At 32.8% G+C, this 16,394-nt stretch overlaps 1 protein-coding gene across 3 annotated transcripts in view; it reads right to left on the reverse strand.

Moving 5' to 3' along the window:
* Positions 1-15,456, reverse strand: part of SMC5 (structural maintenance of chromosomes 5) — a 25,311-nt gene extending 9,855 nt beyond the window's left edge. For all 3 annotated transcript variants that reach the window (XM_085190920.1, XM_085190919.1, XM_085190918.1), the window contains exons 1-12: positions 15,306-15,456; positions 14,229-14,388; positions 13,502-13,640; positions 12,580-12,768; positions 11,985-12,205; positions 9,844-10,090; positions 6,619-6,826; positions 5,879-6,029; positions 4,977-5,118; positions 3,252-3,454; positions 1,189-1,352; positions 203-326 (exon numbers count right to left, since the gene is read on the reverse strand). In XM_085190920.1, the coding sequence (XP_085047046.1) occupies positions 203-326; positions 1,189-1,352; positions 3,252-3,454; positions 4,977-5,118; positions 5,879-6,029; positions 6,619-6,826; positions 9,844-10,090; positions 11,985-12,205; positions 12,580-12,768; positions 13,502-13,640; positions 14,229-14,323 (1,883 nt within the window). In that variant the 5' untranslated portion in view covers positions 14,324-14,388; positions 15,306-15,456. The remainder of the gene's footprint in view (positions 1-202; positions 327-1,188; positions 1,353-3,251; positions 3,455-4,976; positions 5,119-5,878; positions 6,030-6,618; positions 6,827-9,843; positions 10,091-11,984; positions 12,206-12,579; positions 12,769-13,501; positions 13,641-14,228; positions 14,389-15,305) is intronic.
* Positions 15,457-16,394: the final 938 nt, after the last annotated feature.

Raw genomic sequence — 16,394 nt, forward strand, 5'->3', positions numbered from 1 at the left:
CACGCAATATTTTTAGAATAAAGGGTATTAGTGTGAGTAAGTGATTATCAACTTTCAGTGTCTAAATATAGCTTATACATTAGAATAACCCACAGGCTACAATTTGTAAACATTTTGTATAATTTGGCTATAATATAACAACAAGTTTAAGCGGGCCAAGCAACTAGTGGGTCGATAGTATTTAACAACATAAAATACTTACGTATTTTGTACTTCACGTATTTGTTTGTGATTGCTTCCAAGTAAACGTGCTGGTCCGAATTCTGTTATATTCTTAGAGCTTTTATTACTGTACACAGATTTTTTTACATGCACTCTGTATTTATCTATAAGAGGAAAGGAATAAACAAATTAGAAATAACTTTTTTAGCTTCTTACACTCCATTCCCATTAAAATTCAAAATATTATTTATTCAAATAGGCAATTATTATAAGCACTTTTGAATCGTCGAATAAACATATGAACAAAAAGCTACCACCGGTTCGGAAGGCAGTTCTGCTGAGAAGAGCCGGCAAGAAACTCAACAGTTGCTCTTTGCAAATTCATTAAGACGTTCCTTACTTTTTGCCGAATTCTAGACGCGAGCGGGTGTTCAGTGGAAGTCAACGCCACGCTTTAATTCGTTATCAAAGCCAGGAAATAAAAAAAACAAAAAATCCATCTTCTTTATATTAAAACGGCCCCACAGCGCAATTGGACAATGTGTACATTATTTTTGTTGTATTCAATCTAAAGCGTGGCGTTAGGTTCCGCCATTCAATACACATTTTCTATCCTGCTTTATGCGAGAAATGCGTAAAGTATTAACTTTTTTTTTCTTTTATTAAAAACAAAGAAAACAAATTCCGTATATATACAGGGTGGAAGAGGCAGCGCTTCTTTTACTGAAACTGCATATACCCTATAAAATATAAAATATTTCAAACCCAGAGCTAAAAAAATGAATCAAGGTACCTCAACAGTTTGGACGTAGGATTGTTTTGATGGATTGTTTTTGTATAGTAATTAAAACCCAAATAAATTTTTAATCCAACTAAATTTAATAAAAAATCAGTCAAATGGGAGTAGATTTAGTCTCGAGATAAATAATCACGACAGGAGGATAATAAAGTGATCCTACAGAAGTTTCGTTCTTATGAAGTACGGGACCTTAATAAAGTCCCCTAAAATGAATACTCGGTACTCACCGGTAAAAAACACGGTAATATTGGTCGGCACGTGCTCCATATTGGCCGAAGTGTGCGCATTGCCTATAGGTATCTTGTGAACGTTGTAATTATCACACAGGTATTGCTTGATGTCGGCAGGCGCTTCAAATGTGTCTGATATATACTGTGTGAAGCCTAGATGCCTGCAAATTAAATTGATAGTTAGTGATTGGAACCTGGAAAACTAGTGTAAAAGACATATTGTTCCTCACTAAGACCTCATTGCGTGGTGCGTGATAGGAAGTTCCGAAACCGTACAGTAGTGGAGTACACGTACATGTATAAACGTGCCAGTTATAAATCCTTATTTCATTTAACAATGACTACGCAGATCAACTAATCTGAAGCCATTATATTCATATCTCTTAAGGTTTAGCTGGGCTGTTAGGGTTCCAAATGAGCTGCTCCAGATCTTCATTTTTATTATATCGACAGAAAATGCTTGTTATGATGATCAACTTTAACTAAGACGCTATATTTATATATCTTAGAGATTAGATGGGTTGCTAGGGTTTCACAGTCTTCATTTCAGACCTTCATTCCACTCCAGACCTTCATTTTTATTATGTGGGTAGAAATTGTTTGTCATCTTGTTCACCTTTCCCCAAGGCAGTATATATATATATATATATATATATATATATATATATATATATATATATATATATATATATATCTCTTATAGTTTAGACAGGGTGTTAAGGTTTCACATCAGGTATCCAGATTTTCAAAATAAATTATAGCATATACATAATAGCTATACAACCAAAAAAGTTTTCTTCAAATTCGTCCAGTAGTTCCGGTGATTAGCATGTCTGTTTGTTAGTTTGTTTACTTGTGTGTCCAAACATACAAGTAAATAAACAAACAGACAGACATTTATTTGTGGATGATGATCAACTTTAACTAAGACGCTATATTTATATATCTTAGAGATTAGATGGGTTGCTAGGGTTTCACAGTCTTCATTTCAGACCTTCATTCCACTCCAGACCTTCATTTTTATTATGTGGGTAGAAATTGTTTGTCATCTTGTTCACCTTTCCCCAAGCTAGTATATATATATATATATATATATATCTCTTATAGTTTAGACAGGGTGTTAAGGTTTCACATCAGGTATCCAGATTTTCAATATAAATTATATACATAATAGCTATACAACCAAAAAAGTTTTCTTCAAATTCGTCCAGTAGTTCCGGTGATTAGCATGTCTGTTTGTTAGTTTGTTTACTTGTGTGTCCAAACATACAAGTAAATAAACAAACAGACAGACATTTATTTGTGGATGATGATCAACTTTAACTAAGACGCTATATTTATATATCTTAGAGATTAGATGGGTTGCTAGGGTTTCACAGTCTTCATTTCAGACCTTCATTCCACTCCAGATCTTCATTTTTATTATGTGGGTAGAAATTGTTTGTCATCTTGTTCACCTTTCCCCAAGGCAGTATATATATATATATATATATATCTCTTATAGTTTAGACAGGGTGTTAAGGTTTCACATCAGGTATCCAGATTTTCAAAATAAATTATAGCATATACATAATAGCTATACAACCAAAAAAGTTTTCTTCAAATTCGTCCAGTAGTTCCGGTGATTAGCATGTCTGTTTGTTTGTTTATTTACTTGTGTGTCCAAATATACAAGTAAGTAAACGAACAGACACACAATTTTTTGTGGATTTGGGCTCTATTACAGTTTGTTACGTTCCCACACAACCCAGGAATCGCAGGAATCGCTAAAATCATTCTTGTCTCCGATTTTGAGCAAGTCTCACCTTTGTAACCATAAGTTAATTTTAATAAAGTATTTTTAAGTATAATCGGGTTTTTTGGATCCTACGCTGCCACCGTACATAATTGGTTCCTAAACCCTTTATTATTTTGTAAATATATTCAATGTACAGACGCGCCATTTTAACTTTCTTATTATATGTATAGATAGATAGAGATATATGTATGGATTACTTTGCTCTGCCCTGCAATATAAAGAATGCAGCGTGAAGTTAAAAAAACAATACCATAACACATACCGTAGATCGCCTATAGCAGGCGCGGTGTTGAACGCCGCCCCGCCAACCACTTGCAGCGCACTAACACGCTTGAGGCCGAGCGCACGCATCTCGCGCAGGAACAACTCCATGTCATCGTTGTCCGCGAAACTGAACGCTGTGAGATCGCGATTAGACACCGTGTTCTCTAGGTACGGAGCTAGCGATTCATCAGGGAACGTTAACTGTTGTAATACAAATCATAATTAGCCTTCGACATAAAAAGTAAGCAAACAATTATGGAAAAGCTGATAATCTTCAAACGGCTGAACATATTACACTGTCGATTAAGACATTTTACTAATAAAAAAAATCATAAATAGTTTATCCATTAGGGAGCTACGACGCCACAGGCAGTCATTCAACATTCTTATATCTATATATATAAAATCGAAAGGTCACTCACTCATCACGAAATCTCAGAAACTACAAGTGTTAGGAATCTCAAATTTTGCATAGGAGCTACTTATAGGACGTAGGTGCTCGCTAAGACGGGAATTTGCAATATTCGACTTTTAAGGGGTTGTTTTTGGGGTCGAAAGTTTGTATGAAACTTCGTTACTACAAATGCTAGGATTCTCAAATTTTGCATAGACGTCACTAGGACGTAGTCATGGAGACAGAAATTAATAATAACATAGTTCACGCGGCTGTAACCGCGAGCGGGCCGCTAGTATAAATATAAAACTATACATACATAGACACGTATGTCCGTACATACACAAGTTATAACACCTTAGTTAATAAAAAAATATTCATATTTGTGAAACAATATGAAAATTTCAATGTAGCAACATTTGAACCCACACTTTAAGACCGTGTAGGCGGAAAACAAGCCGACAAAAAGGGTTGAATCCTACGCTAAATATTTTTTTTAATACATTTTCTAAAACATATTATATTTTTAAGTATAGGACGGTTTTAGGTTCGATTTCCACACCGAAGCAGGATGGAGGAGGAACTATTTTCATTTTCTCGCACCGATAGCAAGACGCGGCGTTGAGTTCCGTTACTAAACATGCAAATTGAAACGGCGTCTTAATACGCTATTCGCCTATTCTGCTGTATATGCAATAAAACATAAAAATAAATATTATATACAGGCGTCCCTCGTATAACACGGTACTTGTACAACACGGTTTCGATATTACACGGTCCAAGAATTGAGACTAATATAACACGGTTTCGATATTACACGATACGAGAAATGATATTAGTATAACACAATTTTGAAAAATATGCATTTTAAATTTGAACTTTTTTTTCGTTCAATAAGCTGTTTCTACTTGTTTTATACTATGTAATTATTATTATTAGTCTTTGAATATATTTTATTGTTGTATTTTTTAATTTTTGTATTTCATCATAAAATTGAATTTAATTTATTTTTCTTAATAAAAACATCAAGGTAACTTCCTTTTTCATTTATGTAGTACTTGGAACGAAATTTCAGCTATCATAAAACTTTACACCTTAAGATTTGGTTTCGATATAACACGGTACGCATTGCCTTTATTTGTATGATTTCAAAGTCTCGTATAACACGGTTTCGATATAACACGAGACAAGGTCTCGATACTACACGGTGTACAGTATGGTATACCTGGTTTCGTATAACACGGTTTCGATGTAACACGGTACGAATTAACCGTGTTATACGAGGGATGCCTGTATATTTATATAAAATAAAATATAATTACTATATACCTCAAGTAACATAGGCTCGTATACATTATGTGCAAATTTATTTCTATTATTTCTGAACCACTCGAGAGCTTGATAAGTATGATAAAAGTGCTTCTTCAGTAGCTCCATACGCCTTTTGTCTTGATTGCAAAGTGATTTTAATCTGAAATAGGTAATTTTTATTAGCTTCACGCACATGGCAGGGTAAGCAGAGGGAATTTGGGAACCTTGTGTTAGGACAATCCATTCCCACTAAAGACTTACTTCCCCACTTTTATTTTTTGAGGCATTGTGTGTTGAGTGGCGAGACTCAACGGACTTTTTAGTTTTACAATACATATCTGTATAGATATGGAAAATAAATTCCTTGGGACGGTATAGGACAAGAATAATGATTTAAAATTATTTTTATTGTTGAGGCCAGTTGTGGTGCAGAGGCACAAAGTGTGACTATAAACTCGATTGGTTGTGAGTTCGATCCCCACACCAGGAAATGAAATATTTATTTAAATTTGCATTTTCATTTCTTCGCTCTGGTGCCAAGGCACTTGATTTTTATTTTTATTATCTCAATATGGTAATACAAAGCACGGTGTTAGTATCACTACACTAAATAAATAATATATATACTAAACATACTAAATAGTACTAAAAAAAGCATCTCCGCGTTTAGTCTCGCATTAATAGTGTAGATAGGGTTAATTAGTTTTAAGACATTCCATTCTTGAAGACAAAATTTTAAAGCGTTGCGAGTTGAGTGGCGGATCTGAAGGCCGTGCTTTTTCTCTTAACTCTAGTATAGAAATAAAAAAAAAAAAATCTCTGAGCGGAAATCGAACTCGCAATTATCGCGTTTACAGTCTCAACACAAGGTTATCTCCTACGAGATAAGGTATAAAAAAATAAAACAAAACAAAACTCACTGTGAATCATAAGTAGTTATATTGTCAATAACATTCTTATATACAGAACCATATTCAATGTCCATTCTTTTATCTTCTTGTTCTTTCTTTTCCGTATGTTTAGATCTTATTTGTTGATATTTGCTTCGCACTTTATTTTGTAATGTGTTTTCTGTGGAATAAAAAAATATATAAACTTTAAATGTATGAATATTGAAACGGAGCGGGATTTGAACTTGCGCCTCTCGTTTGCCGTCCGCCTATTCTGACCATTAATACATACCTACTCATCAAGCTACTTCGAAATTTTTATACGTGCTGTTATTATTATTTAGGTTGTTAGTATCTCTGTAGGAACGATTATACAAATTTGGGCACTTTTTTCAAATGGAATAAAACAGAGCGAAGAAACAGAAATATAAATTTAAATAAATATTGTGCTCTCGTACCCCTGGGTCACACGGAAGGCCTTATTTGGGAAAAATAATAAATTTAAATTATTTTTCAGGTTTAAGCGTGAGACTGTAGCGCAAGGATTGTGTGTTCGATTCTCATTCAGATTGCTGAAATATTTAATATCTTTATTTCCTTGCTCTTGTAACGAGGGGAAGCGTGATGTTTAGTTACGCCACTCAACACACCACGTCCTAAAATTTGAGAGGAAAGTGGCGAGTGTCGTAGTATAAAATTTCCTCTGCCTCCTCCGCTATATGTGGATTACAACATGAATGTGAAAAAAAAAGAATTACTGAGAGTATTACCATCTCCATAATTATTCACGAACGCATTTCTATCCTCTCTAAGCTTTTCCAGTTCGGCCTCCAGATTGTTCAAATTGTGTTCTCTACTTTTATTCTGTTCTTCCATCCTCAATAAGTTAGCATCGATCGTACGAAATTTATTTTCATTGGATCTAAGTAAATCTTGTATATTTTCTATATTCTTTTTAAAATCTCTTATTTTTTTGTTCTGAAAAAGACAATATTAATAATGTGTAGACCGTACTCTAACTAACACATTTAAACAGACAAATTTATTATTTATTTATTTATTTACTGAAGTTTAAAAATAATTCAACAAGAAAGTTGTATATGGAATTATGCGCTCATTTTACGGCGGCAGCATATAAGGAAAAATATTTCAAACTCATACCTAAAAAAAATAATTAAGATACGTCAACAGTTTAGACGTGGAATTATTTTTTTCATTTCACGATGTTTATCCATACTATATTAAGTGTGACGCAATATGAATAGATACTAATAACGTAAACACTTACTACTGCAAAAATACTCCTAAAGATTAAACAATTTTGAACTTTGCCTCTAATACCTACGACTCCATTTCGTAAACGTAAAAAAACTTTTAAAATAATTATTGTGTACAATATTTTTCAAAAAATACAGTGACAGATTCTAGGAATAAGGAAATATTAATAGAGGTTAAAGTTTGAACATTGTTTATTAATTAATTTATAAACAAATAATTAAAAAAAATAAAACAGTGGAATTTAAGAACAATTTTAAATATGTGTTTCAACATCCTCAAAACCATATTCACAATAATGCTCTTCTACATTATTTTTACTATCTTCTACATTACCTTTACTTTCATACCTGAAACAATATTGTTCTATTAAAACAACCAAACGTAAGAGCAAGGATAAGAATTCGCGTATTGTGCTCCGCTTCGTTTTGCCTCAATGAAAACGTAATACTGACTTCTGGTTAATATAAGAAGTTTTTTTTTGCAATATAGTTGTAGATAATAAAGCATTTTTTTCATTACTTGGATATTACAACATAACATAAGCAAGAAGTAACCTACCTTTTAAATACCTACACAAAAATCTCCATTACGTTTCCCCAGAAACAGATGTAAAGACAAATTAGAAGAAAATAGACCCCGAATAGTTTTAATTTACAGTTAATAAAATAACGAACTACTTTTATAAAAGTAAAGATTTTTTTATAACATTTTGCATAACACCATCCCCTTCACTTTAACATGTAGTTTAATACAAAAATTTTACGTACCTTTTGTTTTGCAATGCGTTTCCATGTTGATCAATTACTTTTTCTCTTTCTGGCATGTTTAGGATCATATTTAGTAACAAATTGTGGTAAGTCATCCATTTGTTGATCCAATTTGAAATTTAAGACTCTTAAAAATATTTCATTGAACACATGTTTCGTGGTTTATTAGAATTCACCCCTAATTACGCAAGCGAAGCTGCGCGCGTTCGCTAGTTTAAAATAAACATAAAAAACTAACAGCACTTCTTCACGTTTTTAACTACACCGCCATAGTGTTTGATGTGTCACGTGATGCAAACTCCTCGCTGCGATTGGTCGATTTGGATTTAGCGGAATTTGAAACGCATTGGATGTATTTTAGCGGTATTTGCAACAAACTGTGACTTTTGTAAGCTGATTTATTAAAATTTTAGCGGCATTTGTTTATAATTTTTAAACTAACAAGAAAGAAAAAATGATGACGCTTCATATTTAAGCGAAACAATGTTTTTAGTCAAATATCGTTTTGGCGGGTTTTGAAACTAAACTCTTCAAATAATGTCATCAATCTGCACTGTGTTAATATTTAAATATCTTAACCAAGAACGACCGAGAAGCGGTGGCCCCCCATTTTTAATTACAAATAATTTTAATTTAACAGCTTTATATTTGCCATTCCACTGTACGTACGTAGGCGAATATTATTTTTATACAAGGTAATATTTTTGAAATGCTTCTCATAACAATCATAATTAATCGTAGATGAATTGCTGCCAGCGTCCACTTCAAACATTAAAACCTGAGCATTCATAATGATCGGCCATATTGTGTACGCGTGCAACGCGTACACAATATGGCCGATCATTATGCCCGCACACATTGAGACTGTACAGATCACCGTCGGAACTATTATCGCCATCCAAATAGTTGTGTACTTTAAGCTGAGTGCGACCTTTGAATTTATTTTCACTTTGGTTAACACGACACATCGATTTTAAATGCCCTTTTTGCCCGCACTCATCACAAGTATAATTTTTAAAACGACACCAATTAGCACGATGCGGTCGTCCACAACGCCAACAACCAGGATTCGAAGCCGCGTCAACCAGCCCAGAAGAGCGCGCCGCCACTCGATGCAATGACTCAGCGCAAATCTGTCCGCTATCGCTCGCGCCTGCGACGCTAACCTGCGCATGCTTCTCCGCCGCTTCTAACGCCAACGCCAGCTCGACAGCCCTTTTATAAGTAAGGTCCGACTCAGCAAACAGACGAGACCGATCTCTTCACTTTTCAAGCCAGATCCAAATTGATCCCTCAGATTCTCTTCCAGATTAAATCTGAAATTACACGTGCTCGCTAAATGCTTAAGCGCTTGAAGGTAATCGCTGAGTGACCCTGTCGCCCCCTGCCGGCGCAAGCGGAACACGTGTCGCTCTGCAATGTCAGACCGCTTCGGCTCGAGATGTTCACCGACTAACCTCACTAACTCCTCGAATAATTTTGCCTCCGGGTTATGAGGAGCACACAAATCACACATTAGGTCATAAGTAGGCTCGCCGACCAATGTTATTAATGTAGCCACTTTTAAGCTGTCTTCAATTTTGTTTAATGCCACAAATTGTTCCACGTGTCTTATATATGCCGACTATTTTTTGCTCGATAAATCAAAAGATTCGATTTTTCCGATAGTCATATTTATACACAATAATTATAAATTTTAAATTCGTCGCCAGTTAGATATTACGGTAATTAAAGGTTAATATATAAGGAAGCAACAAAACAAGGCCGAGTCGGTGACACAACTCATTTTATTATTATACAAAACTACCTACATACAACAATCAGACTAACATATACGATACAATTTATGAAAAATTTTTGAATAATTTTGATTATAATATAATAATAAGTAACAACAGGTGAAGCCGCGTTTCAGACGCTTGTTAGATACAATCAATAAAAAAAACTCACAATTATATTCTTCAATTCCTCCTTATCTTGCAATTTTGTTTGGACGCCATGTTTTTGTTTTTGTTTTTTCTTAATATTTTTTTCGTATTTTTCAACTGAAACATATTTTTCTTGTATATTTAATTCAAGTTTTTCTATTTCTTCCTCTAATGGTGATAATTCCAGCCATTTTTGTTTTAATCTGCACATGTTTAAATCGTGTTCTAGCATTTCTTTTTTCTTCATGTTGTCTACACTTAATTTATCTCTGCAATGTGTTATATTTGTAAATTTATTTTATATTTAAAATAATTTTGAGAAATGTTTAAAATGAATGCTATAAGTATATTTTTACACTGGTACGTATATATTTTTTTATTACATATCAAGATGAGGATAAAATACTTTGGAATTTGTTTTTAATGTTTTAGGTTTATGCTATATCCCGCAAATAGAAGGCACCTCGGAATATCAAGACACTCCATTCCTATTAAATACGCTTCTGTTCTCCACTTTCCTCTGTTATATTAAGAAAACAAATAATGTAACATCGACGCCAGTCGTAGCGCAGGGGCACAAAGTGTGCTGCAAAATGAACTGGTTGTCCATTTCTTCCCTCTGGTGTCGAGGCAAAGCGCGGCGTTGAGTTCCGCCACTCAACACGCAATACCTTAAAAATTCAGCGGAAAATGGGGAACGGAGTGTCCTAACACTAGTTTCCCTCTATAGTCTGGCAAACATGTTATAGATAATGGGAAGCACGCGCGGAAAATTGCGCAGAAAGCGTATTTTGATGTCTGCACATAGACACCCACTCACGCCGGACCGATTCCCCGTAAGGGCTCGCGGGGAATCGGTGCGGGGTGTGACCGGGCTACGGTACAGTCGAGTGCAACGCTATCAGTTCATTACTATGAAATATGAATATAATATCATATGATAGCATCATATATACGGAATGGCGTAGTAGAGCATATTTATCTAGTAATATTATAAAAATTAGTAAAAAACACCAAAGCAACATGCAAAATGAAGATATGGTAAATTGAAAAATTAAATAAAAAACTGAATTAAATTATTATAATGAGGCCACATACAAATCTTCTCAATCCAAACTCAATAAAAAAAGTAAAATTTAAAAAGTAAATTTAATATATAAAACATGCAAACAAGTACAAGATTTTGGCGTTAGGCAACATGCAAAATCAACTTAGGGGTAAGTAAATAATTTTTTTGTTCATGGAAATAGAGGTCTTAACAAATAAATTATGTTAATAAATTATATCTCCAAATTAAATCAAAATTTTATTATCGTTTTATTTAAAACGTTAATTAATGCATGCAAGAAAGTAAAAAATAAGAATTGACAAATAATAAAGCAAATAATCAAAACAGTAAAAGGCATTTTTGTTTACAATTAATTATATTCTTGTTTGAACGATCGTCGAACGTCGATTGTACCTTTAAAGATGTCTGGGTGCGAATTTCCTGTAAGGACGTAGCGCTCACACTGACGCAAATGGCAAACTATGGCAAAGGGATACCGCACTCTCATTTTTTGTACCTCAAAATTTATTGAAATAATTTTCCCAATATTATTTTCTTTTATATAATCTTTAAGAAATTTATATATTGCCAGATATTTCTTTATTCATATTGCTTAGTTTATAAGCTTGTATTATGCACACTGAATGTTTATGTTGTACATAAGTGTGTATATAGTATATACACATATACGTAAATATCATGTGCCATTAGTTATATAAGCAGAAGCTTAGAATTGATTAATTATTTATTGACTCAAAAATGTTATTATACTTTTCGGGCTAGTCTTGATTTTATTCTCGACAAGAAAGTATGGAACAGCTGATTATTTTGCGATATTTAGATATCTTCATAAAAATTTCGTTTTGCATAATTTACTACAACATAAACATGATCAGATATTTTAATTATCGTATAGGTAAATGTGATTTACTAAGCGTAAGGTAAAACAACATAACAGGGTAACACTGATCGAACGTTCTCTGCGCATACTTATACTGCGCAATTTATCGCGTGCGCTTCCCATTATCAATAACATATTTGCCAGACTATACCTACGCTGCTGTGTGCGCGATACAGCGTGAAGCTGATAAAATATATATATACACATAATATACCTCTCATTCAACTTCACAATTTGCCGTAGCTCTCTTTCGACAGTTTTCTTCTTATTGACATTTTCCTTTAATTTTGTGGACATTTCTATTAAATCGTTCCTTAAATTGACCCCACTCATGCCAGATACTGAAGTCAGTGTACTAAGTAAACGCTCAGTTGGTGTGAGACTTGAAAACTCATGAACTCTCAATTGAGGTAACACTTGACATAAATTGCTGACCTAAAATGTTTTTGTGATTACATTTCTTTATACCAAATTACTTAGATTACCATAGATTTATTTGTATACACCTTGAAGTTAGCTGTAAATGTTTTTTTGTTTAGAAAGCTTAATTTCAGGACAGCCATGACTAGACAAGAATACTATGACATTTTTGTATTTCATAGTGAAAAAAAAAACAGAACATTATACGTGTTAAATTTGCCGATGCATGTTGAATGATGGGATGCATGTCATGCTTTGCTATATAATCAGAGCAAAGAAATGAGAAACTTAAATATTTCATTTCCCTCCGAGTGGGAAGCGAACCCACAGCCATTGCATTTATAAACACCATTATGCTAAAATAAAATATATAAAAATATATTGCTTACTTGAATCTTATACTTATCTAATTCATTCAGTAGAGTTTCTCTAGATACTGAAATATTGTCGATTGATCGATTTATGGTGTTAGGTTTTTTCATTATAGTTGTAACAACCATGTTTTTTTTCCCTTTATTCCGATACAATTCTATTTCAATTTTAGCTTCGTCACAGTTTTCATTGATAAATTGTGATAGCTAAAATCAACATTTTGAAATTTGACTTTGTGATATTTTACTCTATGTGAGTTCAAAATCAACAATTGATATAGTTTTTGTAATAAGCAATGAGGAAATATTAGTTTTTTTTGAGTACATTAAATAACAAATTTGGCTTTTGAGGTTGTGACTATTCACTAAGTGTGTCTATTTTAATATTCGACGGTGATTCATAATTTATTTTTTACTTAGGCCAATTTTATACCTAGGGCAATTATATTATATGATACGAGCAATCATAATTTTTTTTTTTAGCTTCACACTATATTCCGAATATAGCAGGGTAGGCATAGGGAACTTAGACTTAAGAGTGTTTTAACTCTAAGTTCCCGCTGTAGGTGATTCTTTCTGCCGAATTTTTCGAGGCTTTGCGCGTTAAGTGGCGGAACTTAAGGCTGGGCTTATTTGCCTTGGTGTAAAAGTGAAGAAAATGAAAATATGAATAAATACTAATAACGTAAAATCGTCGTGTTACAGTTAGATCCTTGAGGACCTGCGCCACGACACGTTCAAAGTCGAAAGTATTAGTAGTACAGTAGTTATGTATGATTACTTTATGAGGTGTGGCACTGGGGCACTAATGCACAACTATAAATGTGACAGATATGGATCTCATTCTCACTAAAGGACATGATTTTTTTTATATTTTAATTTCCTTCCTCTTGTTATATGGGAAATACAGCATAAAGCTAAAAAAATATTTTTTACTCACTTTACTTTTACAAATGTCAGCTGGTTTGCCTCCAAGTCCCAGTATAATAGCACTAACAAGTGAAGATTTTCCAGTACCATTCGGTCCTATAATTATATTTAATGTTGGTCCCGGGGTAAACTCTATTTCTGTATATGACCTGTAAATTAACAGAATAGATTAAAATATAAATTACTTATCTGTTTTTTAGTTTAACACTATATCCTATATATAGCAAGGTATGCCTAGGCAAATAAGCCCAGCATATTACAATTTGTAAATGTTAAGACACTCTGTTCCATACTGTCAAATTTTTCGTAACATTTTGTGTAAAGTACTGGAACTCAATGACGCATTCAGTTTTGTTACCAGAGCAAAGTCAATGAAAATATACATAATTCATCCCCTTGAGTGAGAATGGAACCCACAATTGTCCTGTTTACAGTTACACACTGGGCCACTACTACACGATAGTATCATGTACTTTGTACACTAAATAATATGCAAAGGCATTCTTATTGTATACAGCAATTTATTATATATGTAATTTTTTTTTTACTTGCTCATCTCTGAAATAGCAGGGTAGGCAAAGTAAGCCTAATGTTAAGGTATTTCTTCATTGTATGAAATGTTAACTATTACCATATTGAAATACAATGTCACAGCCATAAATAAAAAAGAATTATTACTACAATTAAACAATATATAACATATATAAATTAAAAAATATATAACAAACTCTACTTACATAAAATTATTTAATGTTATTTTATAAATTGATCCAGCTTGGAATTCTCCTGTATTAATAATGTTAGACATTTTATTTGTCAATTTCAATTGCATCACATAGTCTCAAAATATCCTCTTTTTTGTGTTAGTATTCTTCTAATGTCATGTTGCTTAATAATCTGGTAACAAATAATATATTTCAGTTTTAATTAATCTAGTACTAAATGCTAAATATAAAAAAAAATATCTATTAAAAATATATATAATATGTAAAGTCTAACAGTAACAAATAGGAATTTAACAATCCATTATTAATCTATGCATATATTAAAAACAACTAAAATAGGAGGTGGAGGGGTTTGACTGTAATCACATTAGGTTGTGGGTCCAATTCCCACTCAAGGAAATGATATATATTAAATATTTTCATTCTCTGGCTCTTGAAACAACGCAAAGTATGGTGTTGAATTCTGTCACTGTCTTGCTAGGTTTCCAGGTTCCCTCTGCTTACTATGATGTGAGTTCAAGACATTGCGTTTTGAGAAACAGAACTAAACACTGAACTTTTTCCTCTACCCTGAGTGATGTGATATAAAACCATAACCATTTTAGTTAAGTACCAGAATTAAAAATTGTATTTATAACTGTCATTATAAATTATGCTATGTACAGTTCTATTTGAATAAAGCCAATCATTTTGATTCTATCTTTAGTACATGTACTTGAAAATGTACTTGTGAAAATAAAACATATCCATACCACAATATAAACACATACATATAAATGCAAAAATGTTTTGCACAAGTAGATCAAGAAATCCATTCTACACCACTTAAATGTTTAATTCCACACATACACTTGACTAAGATAAATTCAACAATTAAAACAGAATTCAGTTCATCATTTTAATTTTTTTTAACTAAAATCTACTTCATATATTATTACTATTACAATCACAAACTGTTATAGTAAATAGTTATACAAAAATGAATTTTGAAAATAAGGAAATTTGAATTTAAATATTGTGAAATAGTTTAACATGAAGAGTTAAACTATTTAGAAAATAAAAATTGAAAAACATGATCAATTTACTTACGAGAAATTTTGAATTTGTTTTATTATGTATTAAATTTTGTGTCCATAAAATAGCAAAGCATTTACCGCCTTTCGGAAGTATGTACGATTGTTGTCATAACTTTTGACACAATGCGAAATCTTTGACATTTCTTTGTCAATGAAAAGTTTAACGACATTAGCCACAGATGATCCCGTATATTAGTATATTAGATGATCACCTGATGATAAGTAATAACCGCCGCCGGCTACAGGTGCGTTGTCGGCCTTTAATGTTGAGATAGACGCGCTTTTTGAAGGTACCCAGTTCGTATCGACCTGTAAAACATGCCTCAGGTAGTCCATTCCACAGTTCCGTGGCGCGTGGAAGGAAGTTCCTACGAAACCGCACAGTAGTAGAGTGCCACGTATCCAGATGGTGTGGACGATACTTGAGTTTGTGATGTACTGTGTAGTTAGAAAATTCGGTCGCAAGTTAGAGGTCAAACAGCTCTCCAGAACACCCCCTATGATAAATACGGTAGAGAACGCACGGCGAGGAGACATCTTTACGCAAAGCCAATGTGTCAAGCCTTTTGATGATTGAGCATATAATTTTTTAAAGGAAATTGTAGCTTATTAAAATTGTAGCTTGGATTGGGGGAAAGGAATAAAAAATTGAAACATATGAAATTTTATTTTAATAATAATTCAAGTATTGGTAATATTCGATAATGTCTATCATTATCTTTATGTACGAGTCTTCTTATATCCATATTATATTATATTATATCAATATAGCAGAATGGATTTAGGAGCAGGCTACTGAATTTTGAACTTCAACATTTCACATTCAGTTGTTATCATCTACTTCTACGCTCTGAACACCACACTAAAAGAACTGAACTAAGCTGTCATTTCTTTATCGTATAATATCTAGCTGTTAATATTAAAATCAAATAATTTTCGCATTTCTACTATTTGATATTTTAAATTAAAAGTACGGTAATAATATTTAAAGTACGGTATGTGATAAGGAAATTATATATAATGTACAATATATCGTACAAAAGTTAAAAATTATTAACAATGCGAATTGGCTTCTCTTATGAATTTACCTTATAATTTTAGT

The sequence above is a fragment of the Heliconius melpomene genome, chromosome 10, assembly GCF_056956725.1.
Source record: "Heliconius melpomene rosina isolate 202511_hmr_F chromosome 10, ASM5695672v1, whole genome shotgun sequence".
Classification (NCBI taxonomy): domain Eukaryota; kingdom Metazoa; phylum Arthropoda; class Insecta; order Lepidoptera; family Nymphalidae; genus Heliconius; species Heliconius melpomene.